Raw genomic sequence first — 27,712 nt, 5'->3', positions numbered from 1 at the left:
ACTTAACCAGTCATTTGAGGACCATTAAAAAAACGAAACCGTGTGGTTGGCTTAGCCATTTTGAGAACTTGCCCCTTCTTCTTTTTATTAATTACACTCTCATGCCACACTATTAGTAGTAGCTGTATTGTGGTCCGAACTTAACCGCCGGTACCGATTCTCACCGGTTCAATCCTTTTGTTAGGTAGGTTAGTAACAAGACATTTGAACCGAACTCGCAATAAATAAATAAACTAAATTAGAAAGTGCCGATAAGCTTTTCTTGTGATTATTAACTTCTTTGACAATTAATTGTCGAATATTTTTTAAATGTAGAAATGTTTAAAATGGGTAAATCGGTTAGATCCAAATGGAACCAAACACTTGATGACAAAATTCAAATGCATCTTATATCAACGATGGCGGTTTTGATTAACAAACACCAAACGTATATACTATGTTGATAGTTGAATCAATCCAAACACAAAAACTTATAAGACGAAACCGGACAAAAGTTTCACAAAAAGATAAACATATTAATGACTCACCAACCTAACCAGACTGGAATAAATCAAGATATAATGTATAATTAGTTTCAAAAAAAAAAAGATATAATGTATAATAGTCACTGGGACTTTAAAATCATTTTAATAAATAAAATACGTCATAATAATTTATCTAATCAATTTCTTAGTGTGAAACTAAATTTAGATTGACCACCCACCTGATAACATAGAGTAGTACAAAACTTCGGTTCAATGTGGATTAGTTAATAAAAATGCAATGATGATTTAGATAGAGCCAAGCCGCTTTATAATTTGTCTGATAAAGCCTTCTTTTTTTGCTAAACTATAAATATCATATATGAAAGAAAGATGTTACAAGGTAATATCTTAAATTTGCATCATTTTGGTGAAAAAAAAGAAAAAACAAGATGATGCATTACAATAAATATTAGATTAGAGGCCTAACTTAGGCACTTAACCATAAGATTCCTGAAACTTTTGAATTCCTTCCTAGAGGAGATGATGTTTCTCTCTATCAATGATCCTGAATACAGTTGACGCCGGGATGGAAATCTGGTTATGAGTCAGGTTGTTTTGTTGTTTCCAAATCTGAAACACCACAGTTTGTGTTGCTAGCTTCCTCAATAATGAAGCATTCTTCGACCGCGGGGCTCATATCCACGAGAGTAACTCGGTCCAGTCAGTAATAGGCATGGCTGGCGGTTGGCATCTTCCATAGACATAACTCCAAATTTCCTGGCTAAACGTACAAGACAACAACAAATGCTCTATGGTATCTGGTTCTTTAGAGCAGAAGGAGCAAAGATGTGAGATCGGTAATCCCCACGATGCTAGCCTTGACTTCGTCGGTAACCTATCATAGTTTGCAATTCACATGGTGAATGCATGCTTCGGTAATGACCCCTTGAACCAAACAACATCATGCCAGTCTTGAATGTCCTGTCTTGGCCTCAAGGTTTTCCAAGTATCATAAGCCCTGAAAACATGAACAGGGGAAACACCAGCAATCCATTCATAAACATCAAGAATATCATGAGGTAGAGGCAGAGTAATAGTGGTGAGATAAGAGTGTAAATCAACTTCGTGTTGAGATCGGAGATAATAGCCTCTGATTGCATCTGAGACCAATGATTCTCTCCTGATTCTGAGCGCTCTCGGTCCTAGAGGTCTTATATAATTTATGAGCTGACCGAAGGGCGTCCAAGAGTCAAACCAGAAACTTGTTGTCTGTCTATTACCTATGACTGATTTACAGAATTGGATAGCTAGCGGTCTCAACTTGAGTAGTCTTTTCTATGCCCAAGAGTTGGTTTGAGCAGGTTCAATTGACCAGAAGGACTGCTCTGATAGGTGGATGCTACGGTGCCATTCAGCCCAAAGTGAACAAGTCTGGTAAAGCCTTTTGGAAACCTTACTCATGTTTACATTAATTAAATATTAACTTTTTGAGTATTAATTTTTTGTTAGCCTCACACCCAAATTCACACCAGCCTTCTACGCTCGAGTACTGTGAAAATAATGATTTTTGTCACGTAAAATATTTACAACGACCTTTAATGACTAGAATCACAGTGAAATATTTATATCTCTTTATCTACTCTTTAATCCGTCTATATATAAACTTGTTGATCCTTTGTGTAATCTTTGTTTAAGTGATAATCTAATCTTCTAGTGAAAAAAACGTGTAGAACCACAGTATACACCTTACAATGCAGGTTGGGTTTATGGGTTGCTCATCCAGCTATTGGCTTGGTTCGTATGGCTTTTTAGGATTTAGGTTCATTCAAACCTATGTCTGTTGGTGGCTAAGGACAGGAGCAGCAAATGTTAATGGATACAAACTTCATTCGGTAACGTGCTTGTAGTGTTGATGATATAAGGACATGAGCAGAACTCATATATTAAAGGATCATATCTAGTAAGAAATGTAATGCATGTTCGTTAGTCTGTGACATTGTGACATTGTGTTAGTAGTAGCTAAAAACCTAAACATTTTTCCTGCTGTAAAATCATATCAACTGACTGTTTAAACGGTCAAGTAGCCAAATATCTTGGTGGATGGCTTCTGTTAAATGTTTTTCCATCTGTAAAACCATATATTCGGCATGTTGTAAACCAGATGGTTTATGGACTGCTCATAACCAGATGGTTAAGTGTAACCGAGATTGTATTAAACCAATCATATGTTAATGGATTGGGCTTTTGGTTTATTTATTTAATACTGGCCGACTTCTTTTAAGTGTTTTAAGAGAATCTCACATTGCTTACGAGATTGTAAAAGTCGGCCACCTCCATGTATATAAGGAGACACTTCTGATATTGAATAACACAACAATTCATTCATCTCTAAGCCATACGTCTCTCTCTCTCTCTCTCTCTCTCTCTCTCTCTCTCTCTCTCTCTCTCTCTCTCTCTCTCTCTCTCTAGTTCGATTTGTTCCAAGCAAGAACACTAGGATTAGAACACGTTAACAGCACGAGACTTTAAACCCTAACTAAAATCCGGCGACCACAAAAACCCTAATTTCGGCCGCAACTTCAAACCGCCATATCTCCCTAACCTTAAGGATCCAGATGGCGAGTAATATATCAAATTGAAGTTCTTGACGAGAAGAATCCAGAGCCGCAGACCACGCAGCAATCCGACTCCAGACGCACCGTCACCTCCCAGTTCAAGCCGCGCCGTCAAAAATCATCCAAAACCCTAATAGCCGCCAACTCCTTATCTCTCTTAATTTCGATATCTATTGTTCTTAGATCTCATACTAATCCAACTTTGAAACTTTCATTGTTGATTATTCAAGGTTTCTAAAAGAGGAACCAAGGAGAAAAGATCGGCAAAGATTAAGGTAAGATCTCAAGAACCCTAATCTTTACTTGTGGTTCAAGCAATTCGGATTTCAAATTTCTCTTCATCTTAAATTCGATTTAAAAGGTTTTGCGATTTGATTTGGTTGATTTTAGTTCTTGTTTTATTTTAAAATCAAAACCCTAAACCCTTAATAGTTTTACATGACTTTAGTTTTGTATGGACAACAAGTGATACACCTTTAAGGATGACTGATAGTGCTCAAATTACCCAGTAGAGCTTACTCTCTCAAATAAGAGGTACATCTGTAGTACTTAGAGATCGAATCACGAGGAGCTAGGGAACCAATTAAATAAAATCTACTAATCAATCCTAGGCAAGGTTGGTTTATATGATAGAAATGAAAATAACAATTCCTAAAATGAGCAAGGTAGTTGCTCTAACTAACAATATGATGGGTTGTTTAAATGTGATAAAGAGTGCTAGACATAGGGTTTCTATTCAGGAATGAAGATTATAATCTCTATAAATGCTTTAGCAAGTTGCTTGCATGATATTATAGATCTCAGCCGCTTAACATATGTGATGTATTACTGGTTAAAATATCTAGATCTCTGGCCACACCTTTCGCATGATGACACAGAAAAAGAGTCGGTCGATATCCTTTTGAGATATCGAGCGATACACCTTTTGCAGCGCCGATCGATTCACCTGTCGGGATATCGATCGACGGCTTTTAGATCTGCCTAGGCGCGAGCCGAATATGACCACAAGGTCTCAAGGAGGAACTGTCGTTCTTCTCAACGGGAGACAGGCAAGCTCAAATGGATAATTCAAGATAATCAAAGATCCTAGTGATCTATGTTCTAGTTAGCTAATCTAAAACAAGCATAGGGTGCAATCCATTTGATGAGTATCACAACTTAGCAATTATAGTTTGGGGCTAATCCCACAAACCTATTTAAACCCTAAATCTAACAAATAGACTACTCAGACATAGCTAAGCAATTCATAACAATAGATAGATGAAAGAATTGCATAGATAGAATAAAGTAGAAATACAAAAGGAGATGAGAAATCTCTCCAATCTCTCTCAAACAAATAAAACTCTAGTCTCTCTCTCACACTCTCTGCTTTGAGGGTTGTTAAAAGCTTGCTTCTTTCGAATGTTCAAGGTTGCCGTCAAAAACACTTAGCAGGAGTATTTAAGCATTTCCATTAGGTTAAAAACTTGTCAGGGGTAATCTCGTAATTTGGTGAAGTCTTGGTGAAGTAGTCGGCTAAACCATTTCGTCCTCGATATCGATCGACAACACTGAATGTGTATCGATCGATTATAATCTTCTAGTACGCGGATCTTTTTAGCTACATCGATCGACAACTCAAGATGAGTATCGATCGATTATAATCGCAATGTTGACTTCCGACTTAGTCTTGAATGGTCAACTCGGGTGTATCATCTCTTGCACTCCAAAATGCTTCAAAACATCACTTTCTCACAAAATGCTCCTGAACCTGAAAACATACCTAACAGGCTAGAAAACAGATTAAATATATAATAAAATACTAGTATACCATGGTTAAAAACGGGAAAAATCTATGGTATATCAATGACACGCTATATGTCCAAACAAAACTTAAGGTTAATGTTTAACCTAATCCTAAAATCAGATTTGAATTTTAAACCCTAATCCTTAAAGTTTAAATCCGATTTTAAGAAACCCTAAACCCTAAAATATAAAGCATGTGATTACATGACTTTCGTTTTGTATGGACAACAAGTGATACCCCTTTAAGGATGACACGCTATATGTCCAAACAAAACATAAGGTTAATGTTTTACACATCTTTTGGTCGATGATGCACACCATAGTGTGGCGAGACCATGATTTTCTTTTAGGTCAATGATGCATACCAATAGGTATGACTAGACCATATGAAGTAAAGGTCGATGATACACACTTTTAAGTACGATTGTACCATAAAACAAAATCAATGGTCGATGATGTTCACCCTCAGGTGCAACTAGATTTTTCACCTGTGATTCACGGTGATCATCCACGATGATCCGCGTTGATCTATGATCCATGATGATCCTCGATGATCCGCGATGATCTACGATGATCAGTGATCCAAGGTGATCCACGGTGATCCTCGATGATCCACGGTGATCCACAATCACCGGTGATGGATGATGCGCACCACAGTGCAGCTAAATCACGATCCTTTTTATTTGGTCGAGGAAGTGTAACGAATGGTACTACTAGACCATTAAACCGCATGGGTCGATGTAGCATACCATATGGTATGGCTAGACCATGCACTCGTCCATCCCACTATTTTCAAGGGATTTATAAATCAAACAAGTTGATTAAGAGATGGATGAGTTATGAGAAAAATAAATTTCTAAAAGAATGCAAACTGGCCGTGTGACCCTCTTATTTGTTTGCTGGCAGTGTGATCCAGATTGAATAATAGCCATAAGGCATTGATCACGCAAAGATGGCCGTGTGATCATGAGTGGCCGAAAGGCATTGATCACACACACAAGCCGTATGGCTTATTGTTTACATACTGGCGGAGTGCCGTTTATTTCTTGGATAGCCAATGGCATCAGAAACTGTATGTACTAACACAAATCATTTTGATATGATTCAGATGTCGAGACTCCATCACTCGGATTACCTAGTCCTTGATCTCAATGGAGACAATTACCTTGATTGGGCGATGAACACTTCAGCCGATTTAAAGTCTAAAGGACTTGGGAAGTGTATCAAATACGGTAATGATACCCTTGCATATGAAAGGCGTAAAGCTGTTTTGATAATGAGAAAGCATCTCGTGAAGGATCTGTATGATGAGTGCAGCTACATCAACGATCCTTACGATCTCTGGTCGAGATTGAACACCATGTTCTTCGAGCCATTACTAGATGAGTCCATGAAAGAATGGAAGGCTCTGAGGTTCTAGGATTATGAATCCGTGAATGACTATCACTTTGATCTTATGAGAATCACCTATAGTCTTAAACTATGTGGTGAAGCGATAACAAACTATGACTTGTTAAGCAAGACTCGTGACACGATCCATTCAAAGGAAGTGTTGTTATCACATAAGGCTAAAGGTTTCACAACCTATTACGACATTCTCTCATACCTTTCAGCTCTTGAGGAAAAGAAGCAGAAAAGGAAAGTCAACCTCGACAAACTCGACTATGTTATGGAGATAAGTGCCGAGTATCAATGTGAGATGATATACGGTGATGCTGAAGAAGCTAAGAGAAGAAAATTTGGGTGGACTCATATAGATGATGAGATTGGTTTATTCATTGAATAGAGAACCAAATGTGAGCCACGTCCAAGATGTTATTATGGACTGGCCGGCTATTGTCTAAGCCTTTTGGCATTCTGATTTCATACTTATGATTTGGTGTTTTGTTTTAAATATAATTTGTTATTCAAATTTCATAGCATTAATGAAAGTTTTTCTTTTATCTTGATTGATTTGCTTGATAAATATTTTTTTTTTAATTGACAAATGAGAATGAAAACTCGAGAAGAGTATGTCTAGATCACCACGCCTAAGGCATGGCCTTAAGAGGCAGGAAATTTATCACCTAAGACCCATTGAGAAAGACCCAAAATCTCCACTGGCCGTGGACAAGGATACCACAATAACCGTGGTTGTAGACCCAATCATGGCCGAGGAGGGAGTAAAGGTCAAAATGGCATTACAAGCCACATCAAAATGGTTTCTATAATAAACCAATGGGCAAAGCAAAAGGAAATGTCCCTTTAGCTTATGAAAATCGCCAAAGGCATATATATAAGAGAGGTCGAGACTACATTCTCCCTACTGATCTAATACTATGCTAAGGATCAGTGTGATAAGGCATGAAAGCCTAGGTAACCAGAGTGGTTCACCAAAGAGCTAAACACTTTATTGCATGACCAGATTAGTCATCCTGGTCTAAAACTCCATTGTCCCAAGCAAACACGAGAATATCATCTGATCATGAGGATAGTGAGGACAAAACCCATGACCATGAACAGACTACAAACCGTGTACCATGGTCTAAGACCATGCTAGCTGTCCAAGCATTACGTTTAAGTTAGGACAAACAAACGTATTTTATAGCATGTTCATGAGGGGAGAATAGACACTCCGTGTGGTCCATGACCATACTATAAGAACCCGAACATGACAAGCCTGGCCGAAGGCCATAAGGCATTATAGCTTGGCCGTAAAAGCAATAAACCTTTAAGGTTGAGACTTCAAAAGTCTATAAGCTTGTGGACATCACAAATATACATGTATAAAAGATGAGATACATCATGCCATATAAAGTGAGCATAGATATCCTCGTCTAAAATGATAAAGGGTCATAATCCAGATATAGACCATCCCATCTAGGATGGAAAACCTCATATAAGGATGAGATGAAAATCGGGAATATATGTTGGATAAGAGAAAATGATCTTTCTCCCACGAATTCTAAGTGACCATGAGCCAAACATAAGGTAATAATATTGTGGCCAAGGTACACAGATTGCATACAAGATGAATCCGACTATCCAAACATCATGGAGAAAGAAATAAGCTGGTAAAGTGGAATGGTTTTAACCTTCCTTGTCTTGGCATAAGATCCTCGGACCAGATATATATGTACTGGACGTCCATAAACAAAGAAATAAAGATAGCCAGACAGACCTGAAAGAATGAATGACTAAAGTCATACCAGCTCAGCACGACTATATAAATGTCCTAGTAGAGACATAATCAAGTTGCTAGAAGTCTATACAAGATAGACCAGTATGTTCCATATACAAGGAACCTCGGATAGAAAGAGATAAGATGCTCATAATGATAGATCCGGGTTCATAAAAGAGAAACCATACTAGACAATGAGATAAGACCGGCCGGTCCTAAGGTACATGTATCATACAATGTAGCCTTGCAAACTACAAAGTATTCAATGATCCTGATAAGAATAAAATCTCAATCGATTGTATCATGTCTAGAACGCGATAGAACGCGAAGGAACATTATATAAAGTGTCGACACATACACACACTCATAAGTGATAAAGAGAAAGCACTTGAGCATAAGAGATATGCGAGGATCACTAACCCACGTAAGAGTACTCATAGAGAATAAAATGGGACGTGGAGTTAAACCCAAAGAATGTATGAGATGGGCGTACTGGCCAAATACATAAGATAGACGCCATCTAACCAGTGAACATATGAGTCTTGTGAGGAAAAGAAAATCGTGAGCAGTAGAACATGAAAATACAAACAAGTGGTCGTACATGTTGCTACATGAAGCATTCAAGGGAATGGCTAAATCACACAAGGATACTCACAGGGACTAAGGAACAAGGAAATAAATTCCTATGTGGTGAATGCTACTACCCAATATCGAAATTGATAAATATCTGGGCATATAAGAAAGATGTAGTAGACAATTGATATCTCACTGGATATATATAAAGGTAATATAAGATACCTTGAAAGATGAGAAAGAAGTTCTCATAGAACAACATCGTTCCTGCGTTGTTCATGGACTGAAACGCAGCTGCATGCGTGTATGTACACACGATATGATAAGACTAAGTGATGCTTAGTAGAAAGTTCTATAAGAACGTTTCAGATCAGTCCATATAGTAGTCAATATATTCCTTGTGTTTATACTTAAAGAAAGGATGATTAAGATGATTGATTCTTGGAAAGGCTATGAAGAGACTACGATGATCTATAGTAGAGATCATTAGCCGTATATGAATGTTGGGATCTATGATCCAACGTACCAAGAATAGATTGATCAAATGGTCCGAGAATCCATTAGATTCATGACCAAAGGGAACCATACCGACTAGGATCATATCCGACCTAGTTCGACCTTAATCATCATTGGTCCCGACCAATCCATCCCGTCCAGCTTATTCCGACCAGTTCCTCTAGGTCTTAAATCCGACCTAGACCATCTAAGTGAGAGGAACGTCCTATAGACCAAAAAGTGGCTTAGTTTTGATTAAACTTCAAACTATAACACAATAGCCACTTCATGAACAGACCGTGGACATATACTAAAAGTTCATAAAGAGTTTTGGTCAAAGGATATGAATAAGATATATAGTGGACAAGAACATAATCCGGATGGATTATGGATGATGTCATGATCCGGACAGATCATGGACATACAAAGACATTAATGGTCAAATTTGTCTAAGAGAGATAAACCATATGATCTGAATGGACCATGAATATCATGAAAGCATTTTGCTGATGCAGGTTACCAATCTGACCCACACAGTGCTAAGTCCCAAACCGGCTACGTTTTCACATATGGAGGCACGGTCATTTCATGGAGATCAGTCAAACAGATCATATCAGCCACATCATCCAATCACTCGGAAATATTGGCGATCCATGAAGCAAGTAGAGAGTGTGTCTGGTTGAGACTCATGACACACCATATTCGGACAGCATGTGGAATCACGGATGGTAAAGACGAGCCGACCGTTCTTTACGAAGACAATGCGGCCTGCATAGCTCAGCTCAAAGATGGATACATCAAGGGTGACAAGACTAAGCATGTTCTCCCCAAGTTCTTCTTCACCCACGATCTTCAGAAAGAAGGAGAGGTCAAGGTACTCCAAGTCAGATCCAGCGAGAACTCAGCCGACCTCTTCACTAAGGCATTACCAACATGCACGCTCATGAAGTTTAATGCAGCAGATTGGTATGCGATCACTGAGAGACCTTCAGTGATGTTCACTTCAGGGGAGTAATGCGGCTGTACTCTTTTTCCTATCTATGGGTTCCCTTTTACCACATTGGGTTTTGGGTTTACATGGAAAGGTTTTAACGAGGCAGTATTCCAAACGCATTACAAACTCTATATGGTTATGGCATTCAGAGGGAGTGTTGTAAACCAGATGGTTTATGCTGCTCATAACCAGATGGTTAAGTGTAACCGAGATTGTATTAAACCAATCATATATTAATGAATTGGGCCTTTGGTTTATTTATTTAATATGGGCCGACTTCTCTTAAGTGTTTTAAGAGAGTCCCACATTGCTTACGAGATTGTAAAAGTAGGTCACCTCCATGTATATAAGGAGACCACTTCTTTGATATTGAATAACACAACAATTCATTCATCTCTAAGCCATACGGCTCTCTCTCTCTCGTTCGATTTGTTTCAAGCAAGAACACTAGGATTAGAACACGGCCAGGTTTTTGAGTTAAAAAAAGGAGATATTGTTATAACGTGAAAACATGAAAAGCTTTCTAAAACATTGAATTCAAATAATTTCCTACATTTTGAATAAAAGATTAATAAAATATATAAGACATAAACTTACAAAATATTTGATATATTTATATGAAACTTGCAAAGAAAAAAATACTTAATAAAATATATAAGACATAAACTTACAAAATATTTGATATATTTATATGAAACTTGCAAAGAAAAAAATACTTACGCTTTCAAAATCTAGTTTACCTTTAAAAGATAAAAGATAAAGTACATATAAAATAATAACCAACTAATAATAAAGTCAATTTGATGATGTTTTCCAAAAATAAATGCTGATCCAAAAGATATTAAAATTCCGTTATATTTCTTTCTATATACAAACTACTTTTGATGCAAATTGTGTATTTAAAGAGTAATTCGTGGCTAAGAATGGTAATTACACATTGTATAATGAAACCCAATGTTTCCATGAAATCTATCTCTACAGACAGATAACAATACTTTCGTATCCACCACTTTCCTAAAAAAGTTTTGCTTTGCCTTTATCTATTTTTATCCAATTTATTATGTATTTTTTTTGCAAACAATTTATTATGTATTTTATATACTTTTATTCACCAGCCTTCCGATAACAAATTAAGACATTTATAATCCAAGCTCCAAAGTCCATCAAATAGGTGTCGCGCCGATCTATAACATAGCCCATTTCCATTCTATTATTTCCTTGATGTAAAAAATCTTCGATACACACACACACACCACTAAAATAAAAAATGTTATAAACCATTTGTTCGTCTATATATATGACTATCATTTTCCTTCCACTATTGTGTAATACTCCAATAAAGAAATCAGAATACGAAACAGATAACAATGGCAAAAAATGTTGAAGTTCCACTATTGTTGCATGCATAGGAATAGAGCTAAGCCAGAAACCGATCAATTCCGGAGATTGCCGGGGGTATTTGACCGCGGCGGGATAGAGGAGTACCAAGATCGGACTCAACTTCCAATTCCAACTATATAACTCTAAGGATCGTGTCATACTGCCTATGAACTATAGAATTGACTTCTCCAACAAGAAAGACTAGATTTTGACCCGTGCGACCGCACGGATATTAATTTTCAGTTTTAGTTTTTATTTATTTATACTAAATAGTATATTTGTAATATTTGATCGTTTTATATTGACTAAGCTTGGGATGGGTATTTGGATATCCACTCGAATTCGGTTAAAATCTATTTGGGTTTGAGATTTTCGAGTTTAAAGATTCTAGCTCTATTCGAATATTTATAAATTTTGGTTTCAGTCTGATTCGGATCTTTGCGGGTTTGATAACCCGTTTAAACTATTTTTAATTTTTCAAATTTATATATCTTTAAATTTCCCTAAATCTAAAAATAAAAATAATATAACATGTAAATTTGAGTAATGTAAGCCAAAGTACCTAAATTAAAACTTAAAAAAAAATTAACTTGAATATTTGGATGAAGAATAAATATATATTTTAAGTGTTTTTGGTGTTTTGATTATTATTTATCTACTTTAGATGTTTATTTTTGATTCTTTTTTATATTTCAAATATTTTAAAGAACTTAAATTAACTTATATCTTGGATATTAATTCGAAAAATAGCTAACATATTGAAGTATTTAAATATGATTTAGATACATTTGAATATCCGAAATATTTCGTTCGGATAAGGTTTGGTTATGGTTCTCTAGATACCAAAATGGTAAATCCGTTTAGATATTATCTAGTTCCGGTTTAAATTTGGTAATACTTTTTTCGTTCAGATTTTTAAATGAAGAGTTAATAATATAATTCTCATGAATTATTTGTCCAATAAAAATGTACTCCCTCTGTTCCAAAATATTATAGTTTTGAGGTTTTTGCACGTTGATTAAGAAATTACAAATTTTTATTTTATTTTTCTCGTTTACCTAAAAACAATAATGATTAAAATAATTTCAACCAATAAAAAATTATACTACAGAATATAAATAATTAAAAATATTAAAATGCATTTATTTTTTATCTAGAAATTTGAAAACATCACTTAAAATGGAACAAAAAAATTTCCCTAAAACTCCACTTAAAGTGGGACGGAGGGAGTATTTTTTTTTGAATTTGACATTGATTTAAGGGATAAGTAAATGAAATGTATTTAATTCAAATTTAGTTTTGGAAAACACATTAATCTAAGTGGAAACGGCAAAATATTAAAATAGGAATTTTATTTAATTGTGTATTTAATTTTGGAAAACACATTAATCTAACTGAAAAAGACAAGCATTAAAATAGGAAACTCAACTTAATTTTCAGTGGTATGGAAGTGTAATTAAATTTGAAAACTAAGGGCATTTTTATATGTGTACTTCTGTTTTAATAGTATAGATTATTAGGACCCTAACGTGATACGTCTTCGCCATGTGCTATTACTACTCTTGCTTGTAAAGTCCAGTATATGTGGTTAGAAAAAAAAAGAGAATCATGCAAAAAAAGAACTCAAAAACAGTAACAATCTTCATTTGATCCAAATAATTATCAACTATATTTCTATTATCATCTATATTATTAAAGTTGAAGTACAAAATCGGAGTGTTTGGATACTTGGATAATATAATAAATGAGATATGTTTGGAAACATGGATAGTAGAATAAATGAGATATGTTTGGAAACATGGATAGTAGAGATGTGTATTTTCTTCTATTTACACATTTAGCCATTGTATTTTCAATAAATTAATAATAAATGAGAATTGTTAGTTTTGTGAATAACATATTTAATACTTTTTTATTTAAACATTTAGCCATTGTTTTTACGATAAATTAAACAACTTTCTTTCTATATATCTTTTTATTTACAATTATGTCACTATATTTACAATTATTTTTATTTGCAATTCTTTATGGTGAAAATAAAAACACAAACTGAAATACAAATAATATATTATATAAAACAATTTTTAAAAACAGTATTATTACCTTATTTAATTTAGTCAACTATAAAAATTTTAAGAGCTCAATTTGCAAAAATAAATATCATAAAATTAATAATAATTCATAGAAAACTAATCCAAAAAATTAAAATTTTGAAACATGGATAAAAGTATATCAGTTTTAAAATATACAAAATGGACTAATCTAATTACCTTAAAACATTGTTTTGTCTAAAATAATCATAAAATAAAATTTAAATTTTATATACATATTTTAAATCAAAATAGTAGTTTAATGTTGATTTATATCAAAAATTGATTTAAAATATGCATATATTCAAAATTTTATTTTTACTAAAATATTTTCCAATAACCATTATTAAAAAATGTTTCAATATATATAAGAAAAATACAACAACAAGATTAATTTCATATACCAATTTAAATTATGGTTTTTATATTTCACATTCAACTTTAAGAATATAATATATGTGATTATTTATAAGATGGTACATATAAAATGCTATTAATTATATGATTATTTATATTATGGACCAATACAATTAATTATATGATGACATATATATGATATATAATAGTGACTAGGGCTGGACGTTCAGGTATCCATTCCCGTTTGTTTCGGATCTGTTTGGGTTTCGGGTTTCGGGGTCAAAGATTTCAGTCTCATTCATATATTTCTAAATTTCAGTTTGAATTATATTCGGATCTTTGCGGGTTCAGTTCTGGTTCGGATAACCCATTTAAATCTATACTAGAACTTGACCCGCACTCCGGTGCGGGTGTTTGATTTAATTTATGTTCAACGTAAATTCTTAAACCGTCAGTTTTATAAAAAAAACTGTGTATGTTTTTATGTTTTGTAATTTGATGATTTAGTTAATCCCATGAAAAAGGTTATCTCCTTTTAATACATGCAATTTTGTTAATATTCATATAATATTAATAATGATCAATATATAAATATCGATTTAGTTAGATAAACTTTAAAAATATAATTAATTAATTTAAATTGATTATAAATACAGTTGCAGAATCTGTAAATAAAAATATATAAAAAAGAAGTACATAATTTATTGTAAAATGTAATAGCTAGATGTGTAAATAAAAAAAGTACCAAAATACTACTATCCAAGTTACCAAACAATATTCATTTAAAATGTTATCCATGTTTCCAAACAGTACTAAAATGTATTTCAGTTTTAATAATATAGACTAGATTTTGACCTGCACGCCCGTGCGGGTTTTAAAATAACTTTATATAAATAATTATACATTTAACATTAATTTTATTAGATTAGAAATAGAAAACTGATTGTTGTTTGGTTTTTTTATTATATACTATTTTAAAGAGTCTCACATATTTTTTTTTGTGTTTATATATTTTTCAGCATTGATAAAATGATCAACATTACAACTACTATATAAGTATTTGAAGTTTTTTTGAACCTAATTAATATTTGAAGCTTTTTAAAATTAATAAATATTTAAAGTTCCCTTTGTTTTGTGTTAATTAGATAGATTATTTTATACACTTATCATTTTTATTAAATATTAAATAAGTTATTATATATAGTATAAATATACTACTTATTCTAGGACACGAAAAAATTATATATGTTTTAATATTATAAAATGTATTTATAATGGGGGAATTATGATTAACACAATAAGTAAAAAATAATTTGAAAGTTTTAGTTTTTATGTCAATTTTAAATTATTTATGTACACTAAATATTGATTTTGAAATCTATCATTTTTTACTTTATGCGTGGACTATTATTTATTATAAAGATCAATAACCTTTCCAATAATATGCGTGACAACTAACAAAACACACACACACATATATATATATATATATATATATATATATATATATATATATATCTTGTTATAAAGAGTTACTAAGACATTAATTAATCATAGTCTATTTGTAACAGTTTATCTTATTAAAACTCAAGTACAAAATCGAAGTGTTTCGAGACTTGAATAAGAGGATTAAAAAAATTTGGTGTGTTTGGAAACTTGAATAGTAGTCTTAATGAAATTTGTTTGGATACATGAATAGTAGTATCTAATTGTGTTTTCATATTTCACTTAGTTTAAAATTTAATTAAATTATATTACCTTAATAATAATTTAAATCATTAATTATATTACCATAATAATAATAATGTATATTTTATTTATTAGTTAATCAATATTAACTTGTGCCAATTATAAAATCGAAAATGTTAAATAATTAGGTTTACATATAATTAAACGTTTGGTTTAGTTTATTTTACTAAAATATTTTTATTTTAATTTCAATCGGTGGAAAATTACGTACCCAAAAACGTAGTTCAAATATATGTTTTGTGAATAAAATAATAGCTTAAATAAAAATAATTAACATGTGCTACATTTATAGCCACTTAATTTTTCACTCCATATAATTTTTTACTTGATAAAAGAACTCTTTCTATTTCAAGTATAGGATCCTAAAAATCAGTTTTTTTTTTGTTTTGAAACTAAGTCCTGCTTAAATATTATAAACTTATGTTTGGATTTTGAGTTGGGTTATTCTGGATCTGGATGAATTCGGTTCTGATGTATAGGAATCTAAAAATAACTAAATAACCAATGTATCTAAAACGGGTTTGGATATTTGTAACAAAAATAGTCATATAACCTGATTCGGTTCAGGTTTTTTGAATATCGTTAGTTATATTATGATACATCTAAAATATATAACACTAATTATGAAAAATAAATATCGATGTATAAAAACTCTTTCTGGATCCGGATATATATCGATGTATAAAAAGACTCTTTATGGATCTAAATAAATATCGATGTATAAAATAACACATAGAGTGTCTCCGGTAAAAATAACTAAATAACCGATATACCTAAAAATTCTGGATCTGGATGAATTCGGTTCTGATCTGGATGAATTCGGTTGGAAGTGCGGGTATTATTTTTCATTTTTACGAAATATATTATTCAATAGTTACAAACAAATAATATATTTTATAAAAGTGAAAAATAATATCCGCGCTTTCGAAGCACAGGTCAAAATCTAGTGGAGATTAATGGTCCGGTTAACCAATAAATTCTAATATTTTAAAACTACTTGTAAGATTTTAATATTTAAATGTTTATGTAATTTAATAAAAAAGGTGATATGAAGTAAATCTAAATATTTATCAACCATGTTTTGATTATGCTTCACTTCGAGTCATGGAACGAGTGCAACGAGTGCTTGAAAATGCAATGGTGCCTGGTTGGTAGCGTTGAACCCAAGTAAATGATTCATGATAATACTAAAGCCGTACCATTGGATTTGAGTCCAATTATGTAGAGGTAAAAATATGTGTACACTAGAATCGGCCCGTCTTACGGACGGGTTGTTAATTTTGAAATAATTTTAACAGTTTTCGGTATTCTACTAAACATTGTATTGTTAAAAACCTCACGCCATTATCATATGAGTTGGTTTATAAGTGCTTCGGAAAATAAAATTGTACGTTGGTTCTCAACCCTCTCGGGTTTTTCTTATATTGTTTTCTTAAAATAAAAGTTATCATATTAAAACAGGTGTTGAAATCATTAGATTATATAAGAAAATATTGCATTTGTGTGTTTCTTTTTAACTTCATAAGCTAATCAAGACTATCAAAAAGTCAGCGAAGCTGAAGATTTAAGTTCAAAAACAGCTATGGAAGGTGGAATGTTGCAGTATCTTAGAAAGTTTGATAAACAGAGAACATGATTCATGATTAGGTAAAAACTTTTACCATTGAATAATATTTAATTTTACCATTGTTATCTGAATTAATGCAGCTGAATTTAGAATATATTTTTGGTCCAAAATTATAATCTAAACCATTATTTTCATATTTTCATATTTTCATTTTTAGTAAAAAAATTTACTGTTTTGAATTAATATCACATTCAAATTTGATATAGCTTCATTGATTTTTATTTCCGTTAAATTTCAGTCATTTGAAAGATTAGTTTTTTTTTCTTACTTCTAATTAACTTTAATTTTTTATTGTTTTTGTTAAACTTACAAAGGATGGGTTGTTTTGTTTCACAGACTGGAGGAACATTAGATTTCTGGTGGAGTGAGGCAGTCAATATTGTCCCGGTGATCCCACAAGAGACATAATTGTTAAAATGATGTCAGCGTTCATTATAGAACAGTCGATTAGTCAAAAATGAAAAAAATGAGAACAGTTGATGGTTAAGAGGGGTTCAAATCATGGTTTAGTTGCAAATAGCTGCAATGATCAAGTTCACAAAAAGAAATCAATGCGCTGAACTGAATCTCAATCAATTAAGATCAATATGTAGAAATCACCCGTTCAGATAATGGCGACTATTTACATTAGACTTGTTTTTAATTTGAATACACTGATTTGAGAAGAACTTGATAAGTGCTGTACATAGAGTATACACTCACGCAAATGTTTGTTGTCTCCTCGCTCCATTTCAGGATCTCTATAGCTAAATTGAGAGGTGCTGTTCGAGTGCACGCTCTTGCTCAAGAAACTTGAACTTAACTGGCATGTAATTGAGTGCAAGCTGACCCAAAGTGGAGTGACCACTGTTGAAACTTGAAACGGTAACGACTGACCACGTGATTAAAGGTCCTGGAACTCAAATGACTTCAGAAGTGTTACATCCCTTCCGCCATATGGAAACTTTTTGAATTCTGAGAATGATAGATTCTTATCACATAAGGTTTTCAATATGCTACTACATAGATAAAAAGAGAGTGGAATTTAAAACTGTAATATGGAAAATACTTATACCTTGGAGAAAGATTAAACTTGGGAAGCCTGACGATGGAACTGTAGAGTACCTCTCAAACATTTAAGAGTTCAATTGCGATGAACCTTCAAATTAGCATATGCATTGTGTGCTTAGAACTATATGAATTCTATTTTAAATGGCAACATAATTCATATATCTATTTATACCTGAGAGCAGATTTCTTTCCTTCAGACACGAAAGAGCACAGTGTGGTACTTATAAAACAGGGAGCATATTCGATGAGTCTGACCTGTAGCGTAAGGCTTAATGATGATAACACTCAATGAAAAAGTTAAGCCACCTGCAGTTAAAACCAAAGTGATCATTCAGTTAAAACCTGCAGTGAGCAACAATGCTTAGCCACCTGATCAAAAAGCATCAAATCTTAGCCACCTGATCATGGAAACAAAACAAACTAATGCCACAACGGAAGCATAACAGATAGGTGGAACATGTATGGCGTATCTCCTCGTTAATGGGAACGTCTATTTCACAACATTTGTACTGTGGAGAACACATGACTAAACAAAGGTAAGGGTTGGGCAGTAGTTATTTTCACATACATGGGCACAAAGGTTCATATTGTTAAGAAAAAAAGGTTTTCCGCTCTAAGATAAAAACTGGTTTAGTTGTAGTGTAAGAACCTACCTGAGAAGTATGGTCCTCATCCACCGAATCCTCCACACCTGTAACCAGTAGCAGTTAACATAAAGCCCCAAACTAATCCGGAACACTAATCAAAGGGCTTGAGTGGAAGCGATAATTGTACTCACGGATAAGGCAGATAATATATATGCTATTTCCATTTCTCTCAGCTTCCTGAAGAGCTAGAATAAGTAACTGCTTTGGTGTCAGCGTTTCTACCATCAGAGGAGGTCAACACAAAGGAGTTTAGATTAATCTAATGAGAGGAACATGGTAGAATCCTTTTCATACTTACCCGATGAGCGATGATGTAAATATCTGAAGGATAATCAATATAAAGCCAACCGTCAATCTAGAGATCATCGTAGTGGCGTTTTCCAGCAATATTCCGTTCTGCCTTGCCAGCGTTTTCTCTAGTAAATTAAAATATTGTATAAGCAAAAGTACTGCACTACTGTACAACGAAAGCTTACAATATCTAAAAGGTTATTCATTGCTCTATCACTCTTCTTTAATAAAAGAACATAAAATGAAATCAATAGATCTTAAAACATAACAAATATAAATGTTACATTTACCTAATTAGAATGTCTAAATCACCTTATATGCCAATACATGATGCAAGTAAACCTGTTGAGTCCAAGCACCGCGAGCACGAAGCCTAAGCATATGAGGTGGATCACAAAGATAGCTGACCGGAAGACGTCGTGCCAGTGACGGGACTCGCGGACGATGGCTCGGTTGGCATCTCCGAACTTTTGACTCCTCTGAAGAGACTACAAAATCATAAAAAAAAACACATTGGTTGCCACAAAGCAGAGATAATAGGCTAATTTCTAATGACATGGAACAGAAGCTACAGAGAACTTTGGTTAATATTTGATTTCATTCACACATGGTCTAAGCAAGGGCTCTAGATCTTCTTAACAGTAAAATGCAAACACTTTATACTGGTCAAAGTCAAAGAAAGAGAGGTTCTTTTTATAAAAAGAAGTAATTTTGTAACTGAACCCGTGAACAACAAAATTTAAGTTAATAGGTCTTATAATGTGGGAAATAATATTAATCCGTTGAGTTCAGGCAAGATCTAACTCGATGAAAAAGACAAAGACTTTATGCAATGAAGTAGCGTAGAAAGCAAAGCCCAGAAAAGGGATTCTTCAATCATAGACAACTGATCAAATCAAAAAAGAAACAGATTTCCTCAGAAAAGGGTGATAAAAAAGGGGGGAACCTGGTGGCCGGAGGAGAGGGAGACGTAATCAGAGGAAGAGAGACGCTGTTGGTGGAGTAACTCATGAAGAAGTAGGAGAAGAAGTTTCAGTGACTGGAATCCAGTTTCTTGGGAGCATCCTTGAATAATATGAGAGAGAGAAGGGGGAGAATAGTCAAAGATGAGTTTAAGATGAGGGATCTCACATATATTTATACCGAAATCACACCGTCCCACAGATCTAAACAACGCTTTGAAGACAGATATTGGAGCTGTGAATCAGTGGGATTAAAGATAGCCATGAATCAGACAGTTTCACGTCGCGGGAAGAATTCCAAACGTCACCGCCTCCATCGCACATAGAGAAGTGATGAACTCAAGACGGACTCACGACATTTTAAGCCCAAACGGAGGCCAAAATGGAAAGCCCATCACGCAGACCTTTAAGTGATACGTTGCGGTTTGGCGGAAATGAACACATGTCGACGCGTGGGTAAACGAATTTTCAGCCTGTCCGTCGACGTGTCTCAACAGGAGAGAAGGAAACCTTCTTTTATATAAATAGATTCTATTGGTGATTTGAAACGTGTTGTTGAGAAAAAAATACAAAGAAAAATGGAGCCAAACACAACCATATTAATAATTCACACAGTTAACCAAACCAATGGATTGACCAGAGAACCAGGCTAGACTAAAGGCCAAACAGTAAAACTGGCCGGTAATAGAAGAACTATCTACGGTTCATCATCGTAAGGGACGTGTGAAGCCGAGGATGATGGCAAAACAAAGATGGGCTCTCCATTGTGTTGAAATTCGCCAAGTAGAGAAGAATGGTCAGCTTCGCTGCTGGTGCAGATATTCCCCGTCATGTCAAGACGTTCGAGATCACCTAAAACAAAATCATCATACACATAGTTACATACAAATCAGCAAAGTGGCTCAAGAATCAAACCGATTCCAGAAAGTTATATAACCTTTTGCACTTCTCAGGGAATCGCATAGAATGAGCAAAGACTCGGGTGGCATAAGATTGTAGGATGCGTCAATCGAGACGAGTTTTGGTGCCAAGGTTATGAGCTTTGACAGAAATCTAGCGGTCTCTAGTCCTCCACGGTTTTTGCTTCAGCGGGAAGAGACCACAAGAAGAACATGAGGAAACTGAAAATGAAACAATGTAATATATACAACGAAACAGATGAGATCGAATTTGCTTTGAACCTTATATTGATACTCATCAGCTTCTCCACCCTTTTTACAAGTCTTTTGCCTAGCTCAAGAAACCCAACATGACCTAGTCCTATACTCGAAATGTCGAGAGACTCGATGGAGACTGTCCAGGAGTTTATTATAGCCTCCGCAACCTCGCTGAATAACAAGAACAATACAATAAGAAGAGACACTTTAAATCGGTAGAAAGTGATAAAAGAGTTCGTAATCATATGAAATACCTTCCGAGGGCGTTATCTGCAACAGATAGGAACTTTAAAGGTTTCTCCACTGTTGAGAGGGTATCAAGAAACTCGATAACTCCACAGCATGATAGCTCACAGTTCTCCAAGTTCAGATCAGCTAAAGGAGAATCCGGATTCTTTTTGAAGTAAGATATCAAGCTTCTGTACCTCATCGGAAACCATGCAAGTGAAATGTAACTCTGGTTGGTTTTCTCTAAGATTACAAATGCAAGAACTTATAAGACGAACCTGATCCCACTGTCTTCAATGGGGTTTCCGCTCAGGTCGAGAGATTCCAAGCCAGGCATGTGAAGAAGAGCATGTGCAAGATTCTCTGCATCGTATTTGTTGAGTTCATTCCCCCTAGAAATACATTTCCATTAGTTTCACAAGGTTTCTTCAAGGCTTAAAACCGTGTCAATTGTCACTTTACTAAAAATACCTTAAGTTGAGCTTGCACAGGGACTGTAAAGACTTTCCAGATGACAGAGAACCAATAATAGATCTCGAGCTGAAAGTAGAAAGCCATCCTGAAAGCTATATATATCGTATGTTGGTCAGCCATGGAAAGCAAACCATGTATCAGTATGAACAAGAAGAACCACCATGGTACCCACGTTGTTTTCAGAGAGGTCAAGGGACGAAAGACCTGAGGAAGAATCAAGTAGTGTAGAGAAAATCATCCGAGCGATATGCCTATCGAGTTGGCTATCGCAAAAATGTAAGGATTGCAAGGACCTGAAAGCAATTTAAAAAAAGATGGTCTTTAAGAAAACAGAAGAAAGAAAAGGTGCATAAAGAAACGAAAGTTAGTCAAGAAATGAGCAAACGCTTCACAGAGACACGCTTTGGCATCAATTCATATGAATACCTCACCGAGTTCAGGAGTGAAACGAAAGCGGGGGGCGCAGCAAGTGGATCTATGACAAAGCTAGATGCCTTTATACAGAAACGTTGAATCCCAGTTGTGTGAATGTCTTGTTCAAGAAGAGAAGCGCAGATTGCACTGATGAAACTCGAAGAAAGTTTACAGTGAATAAATTCAAGCGAACTTAATGTTTCTCGGCTCTGGCTCAAGAGCTTGCACAAGGGCTCAACCTGTCGTATCATGGATCATAAGTAATATAGTTCCGGTCTAGCTAACTAAAGATATGAGACAATGCCTTACATGTTTCTCGGATCTGATCCAACGTAGAACTAAAGTTTGCAATTTACTTGCCCTCAATAGCTCCTACATTAACAAAGCATAAACATTATTTCTAGCCCATCGTTTAAAAGGATTGATGACAGAAATTTGACGTTCCAAAAGAAAAGTAATCATGGAAAACCATACAAAATATTGCCTCGGCCAGTGAATACTGAGACAAAGATGTTCAGAACCTCAGAGCATATTTTAGTAACTTACAGAAGTTTCTGCAACGCAGAGTACATTCAGAAGCCTTAAGGACCTGCAAAAGGCAAGAAACAAACATAAAGAAGCATAAGAACTTAGACAAGCTGAAAGCAATGAAGTGAACACAAGGACCGCGTGATGTTGTGAAACAATTAATTAATCATCAGACGAACATGAAACGTTACTAAACCTAAGATACGGTGAAAATGTGTGGAAATGAAAAGATAGTTCCGTGCAGACACATTTTTGACAGTTGGTGTGCTCTTCATGGCAAACGTATCTCAATATCTTATCTGCGACAGAAAACAAAACTAACTGAATAAGGATTCTTAACGCAAGCAAGCCTCGAATCAAACCTCAAGACAAGAACACTTACCTGAAACATGAATGGAACTTATCCGACCAGTAAATGTGGGACGCATAGCTACCTCAGCTGCTTCATCAATACAACTGTTACTCGGATTAACGCAAAACTCAAAAGGAGAAATTAAAAGGAAAAAAAAAAAGAATAAATCAATGGGGGTCATGTCATACTTTTGTAGATGCTTCTCCCAGTAAAGATGTTGCCAGTCAGCAGGTGGTTCCACAGTGTTAATGAGCTCAGGCCACCGCAGCTTAAAGAGCAACTTCCAGGAGCTACCGAGTACATCATTTCTGCAGATTAAATCATTTCTCAGTTTTGTCTTGGAATAACAAAAAGAAAAAAATGAATAAAGGGAACTAATCAAACCTTGGGCGTTTTCTCCCACTAGCGAAGGCCAAGCAATCATCACCAGCCTCATAATTATCCCAGCACTTGAACGGCCTACATCATCATCCATCCAATTCAAAACCCTAAATCTTCAGAAACTGATTTAAGAAAAAACAAACTCACTAACATATGGTTCTGGAAATGATGCAAGGCAAGTGCAGGCAAGTGAGCGATAACACAATCAAGTAACTCAGATGGAAGCTCGTATACATCAGGAATGGGATTATCGCCTACACAAAGAACCAACTCAAATCAGTACCAAATTAGCGCAATAAAAGTTAAGATTCGTTCTCTATCTAGTAACCGTGACCTTGTTGTAGAAGCTGAAGCTTGAGGGATTGGATGCAGAGAAACGCGAGAGATGGAGCTTTCTTCGTCATTTCTCGAGTGCTTATCGCTACGCAAACTCCCAGTTCTCCCGTTGCAACTGCTCTCTCTTCCTCTCTCTCGCTGTTTGTTCGAAAGGAAAAGGAAAGACTTTTGTAATTTTCTTTCATTATGGGCCGATTAGTTTAGCTCAGCTACTGTAATCACTGGGCCCTTTTTGGTGGACACTTAAGAATTATATCACTTATGACAAAAAAAATCTAATACAAATATATTTATATTATAACTTTTGTTACAAATATAGTTTAAAATCTTTTTGATGAAATATTTTTATCCTACACGTTAATAAAAAATTATAATGGTGTGAAAATGATTCTCTTGAAGAAAAACAAATATTTAAAATACTATCATCAAATAATTAATGTTAAATTACTTATAAATCGAATGAAAATATCTTTAAAAACTTCTGATATAACTAATATACACAATACGTAAAGTAAAATTGATAAACAAAACATTAGATATATTCAAAATAGATGAATTTATACATTTAGTGAGGCGCGCAAAAACACCAAATCAAAAATCTAGATTTGACATAAATTTCCTCCAAATGAGTTTTGTTCTATAGTACTTTCAATTTATCGTTTTACTCGATTCGAATCGAAATCAAACCCGAATCAATCTGTTAAAATACCTAAAAACATATCAGACTTGACACTCAACTCTAAATAAGTTCCTATCAACTCTAAGATCTTAATAAATATCTAAAGTAAATATATGTACACCAATAATTAATTCAAAATACTCAGTTTATTGTATATTTTGGTAATTAAGTATTAAATTTTTATATTTTAGCAATTACATTTGATATTCAATTACGAGTAAGTTATTTTTCTAAAAATAATTACTGTTTTATTTTTGAAGAATAAATAAAGTTTTCTATGTTTATAAATTTTAATTTCTAGTTTAACTTTTTTATGTTTCAATCTCTTAACAATCACTTAGAAAATATGCTACTAATATTTTATTAGTGCGAATTGATTAAACTTCTCAAATTTGTAAAATAATATGTGTACTTGTAAGTCACATACAAAAAAAAAAAAAAGAAGTAAGTGACATACAAATGTTTATTATGGGAAAAAATATTTTTAGGCCAAAAAATGATAACTATGTTTTATTAGGATAATTTCTATTTTGTATCATTTTTCCTCTAATGCCCTTTATCATTTTCCAAAATAAATAAACTAAATAGTTTTACATAAAAGAATGAAAAATAGTAAGTACTGATGAAATACATATATCAACTTAGTGATATTTTTTTTCAGTTTTGAAAATATTTAAATCATAATTTCATATTCTATTCTACGTAAAGTAGAATTGATATTTTACGAAATAGAAAATGAAATCTACTTTTTCGCATATGATCTACTATGTTTAGAATATGTATTATACGTAAATAATAGTAATCTAAAAATATTTGGAAAACACATTCCGCGCTTACCCTATTGTTTTAAAATCTGTAGAAATCGAAATCTACACATTACTATTAATCTAAAACCTGAAGAATTCGAAATCTACACATTTATTGTAAATAAAAAAACTAGTAGAAATTAATTTCAAATATGTTTGATGCAGATTCTACGGATAAAGATAATCAGTTCCAAAAAATATAGAAAGAAAATATTTGGAAATATTCAATTTCCTTATTTTTATTAGTTTGATTTTTTATTTTTTTAAAGAAAAACATGATTTAGAAAAAGATTGATTTAGAGAAAAAAAAGAAAATCATCCATTAGTTTCCATTAGTTTACAAACGAATGAATGTTAAGCGTGTCAGGCAAGTTGTATATATATACTAGGGCCGGGCCGCGCTTCGCGCGGCGAGTAGATTCATTTTTGACATAATTTTTTAAATTCTAAAATGCAATTATATATTTTATAAGAAATTATTATATAAAATCACTTTATATATAATTTCAGTAAATTGATCCTCAAAATTGTTGCAGTTAAGTAAACTACATGATAGATGATTTGACTTTTATTTTTTTATAAAATACGTATAATTTATTCTCTCATTATAAGGTCACTACAAAAACAATAAAAATAATTGTTAGACAAAATGAATAACATTCCGATCAGATAAAAAGTTTGAACTAAAATATTTATTAAAAACACAAAATACTACACTATATCATTGTACTATTTACTTAATGTTTAAAATAATTTTGATGTGAAATTTATTTGGAAAATACTTATAATGGATCACATTTGTTTATGTTCCATGATATATAATTAACTATTAGATTAACATTTATTAATTATATTATTTATTAATACATATATGTTCAGAAATATTTTACTATTTTATTAGCATCATCCTTATCTTCCACAAATGATTTTTTATTTAGTAGAAATGCATTTTTTCGCCATCGTTTTTTATTGACATTTTTTATTATAATTAAGTTATTTGAGATGACTTTAAGATACGGCTTTGTTTTGAATATGAGAATAAACTGTTGGTGTGTTTTCACCGCTTTCGAAAATCTTGTTTTTCCTAATGTTTTTTTCTCGAAGCTTGACTCATTTTTAATTTCTTTATCTCACTTATGATTTTGTAGAGTTTTGTTTTATTATATTCAACCTATTAGCGAGACAATTTTTGCATTTTTGGGTTTTTGTATCTCATTTTTGGATTTTTATTTTGTTATGCTTATTTCTAGATTTGGAAGGTCAATGATCAATATTGTTAATTACAGGTTCTTTTACTCCATCCTCTGATTATATCACTTATTTAAAATGATTATATTTGTTTTCTCAACAAATTATATTTGTTTGTTGATTTTTTTATTTGCTTAGTTGAACTCTATTTTGGTTGGCTCTATAGAGAGTATTAAGTTTTATTGTTGGTTGTAATGGTAAGGCCAATCATGCTATTTTAAGAATTTTGTGAATCTTACTATCTTCTTCCATATCCGACAAAAGATAGGATGTTTTGGTTGGCTCCATACGAAATGCTGTTTTTTATTTTCATTGTTTCTGAGTCTCCGATTTCGTATGTGTTTTTGTGGCGCAGTTTAATATAGCCTCTAATGTTGCGTCTGTATATTTTTTTTGTCAACGGTATAAGTATTGTTTTTCAACTGCATATGCATATCTTTTTAAGTACGACTGATTTTTGTGATTATGGGCTGCATCACTTTCTTCCAACTGAGATAGATAAAGAGAAAAAGACAACAATATTGTGAAAGATCTCAAATGATACAATTTCTTGGGCTATAAGATTTTGATGGCACAACCTTTCTTTCAAGATCTATGGTGGTTTCCAATAACATTTTTTCCTGTAAATTAATCAATATGAGAGTGTTGTATTGAGATAATTGAACACTGTGAAAGTTTATGTACTTTTGTTTTGAGTTCAGAATGTTGATCAAGCATTGACCGGGACTGGCACTTAGACAACAATTCCAAGATTTGGTACTGTTCTAAATTCTCTTTAGACTAAAAGAATCAAATATAAGCTTATGGTTTCTTGAGATTCTGTATACCTTTTGTGGATCTTATCTGTCTAAGTGATGTATCTACTTGATT

At 33.4% G+C, this 27,712-nt stretch overlaps 1 protein-coding gene and 1 long non-coding RNA gene across 4 annotated transcripts; both read right to left on the bottom strand.

Moving 5' to 3' along the window:
* Window positions 1-17,856: 17,856 nt before the first annotated feature.
* Window positions 17,857-19,387, bottom strand: LOC130496413 (uncharacterized). The gene is made up of 5 exons (XR_008935555.1): window positions 19,118-19,387; window positions 18,738-19,030; window positions 18,512-18,645; window positions 18,344-18,427; window positions 17,857-18,243 (listed from the first exon to the last, which is right to left on the bottom strand). It is a non-coding gene; the product is annotated as an uncharacterized LOC130496413 (long non-coding RNA).
* Window positions 19,388-20,739: 1,352 nt separating this feature from the next.
* Window positions 20,740-24,267, bottom strand: LOC108806476 (uncharacterized). Of its 3 annotated transcripts, none has more exons than XM_018578606.2 (16): window positions 24,108-24,267; window positions 23,925-24,027; window positions 23,777-23,851; window positions 23,581-23,700; window positions 23,423-23,496; window positions 23,237-23,339; window positions 23,059-23,101; window positions 22,822-22,884; window positions 22,525-22,751; window positions 22,271-22,391; window positions 22,096-22,190; window positions 21,903-22,016; window positions 21,651-21,815; window positions 21,421-21,567; window positions 21,177-21,322; window positions 20,740-21,091 (listed from the first exon to the last, which is right to left on the bottom strand). In XM_018578606.2, the coding sequence occupies exons 1-16, from the start codon at window positions 24,175-24,177 to the stop codon at window positions 20,937-20,939; spliced, it is 1,821 nt and encodes a 606-aa protein (XP_018434108.1). In that variant the 5' UTR covers window positions 24,178-24,267; the 3' UTR covers window positions 20,740-20,936. The 3 variants fall into 3 exon arrangements, with proteins under 3 accessions (XP_018434108.1, XP_018434110.1, XP_056845944.1); XM_018578608.2 differs by having other exon boundaries at window positions 23,423-23,479; window positions 24,108-24,248; XM_056989964.1 differs by lacking the exon at window positions 24,108-24,267 and having other exon boundaries at window positions 23,423-23,479; window positions 23,921-24,027.
* Between the last annotated feature and the right edge of the window lie 3,445 nt (window positions 24,268-27,712).

Source organism: Raphanus sativus, chromosome 6 (genome assembly GCF_000801105.2).
Source record: "Raphanus sativus cultivar WK10039 chromosome 6, ASM80110v3, whole genome shotgun sequence".
NCBI classification, from domain to species: domain Eukaryota; kingdom Viridiplantae; phylum Streptophyta; class Magnoliopsida; order Brassicales; family Brassicaceae; genus Raphanus; species Raphanus sativus.
The sequence above is the reverse complement of the archived record's forward strand: the minus strand, read 5'-3'. Positions and strand labels throughout refer to the sequence as shown.

Excerpts from the sequence above, each read along its gene's own strand:
- LOC108806476 (XM_018578606.2), bottom strand. The coding sequence starts at position 24,177 with ATGACGAAGAAAGCTCCATCTCTCGCGTTTCTCTGCATCCAATCCCTC. Across the intron at positions 23,340-23,422 it reads AAGTTCCATTCATGTTTCAG|ATAAGATATTGAGATACGTT; the intron begins GTAAGTGTTCTT and ends TTTCTGTCGCAG. Across the intron at positions 22,017-22,095 it reads CTGTGCAAGCTCAACTTAAG|GGGGAATGAACTCAACAAAT; the intron begins GTATTTTTAGTA and ends ATGTATTTCTAG.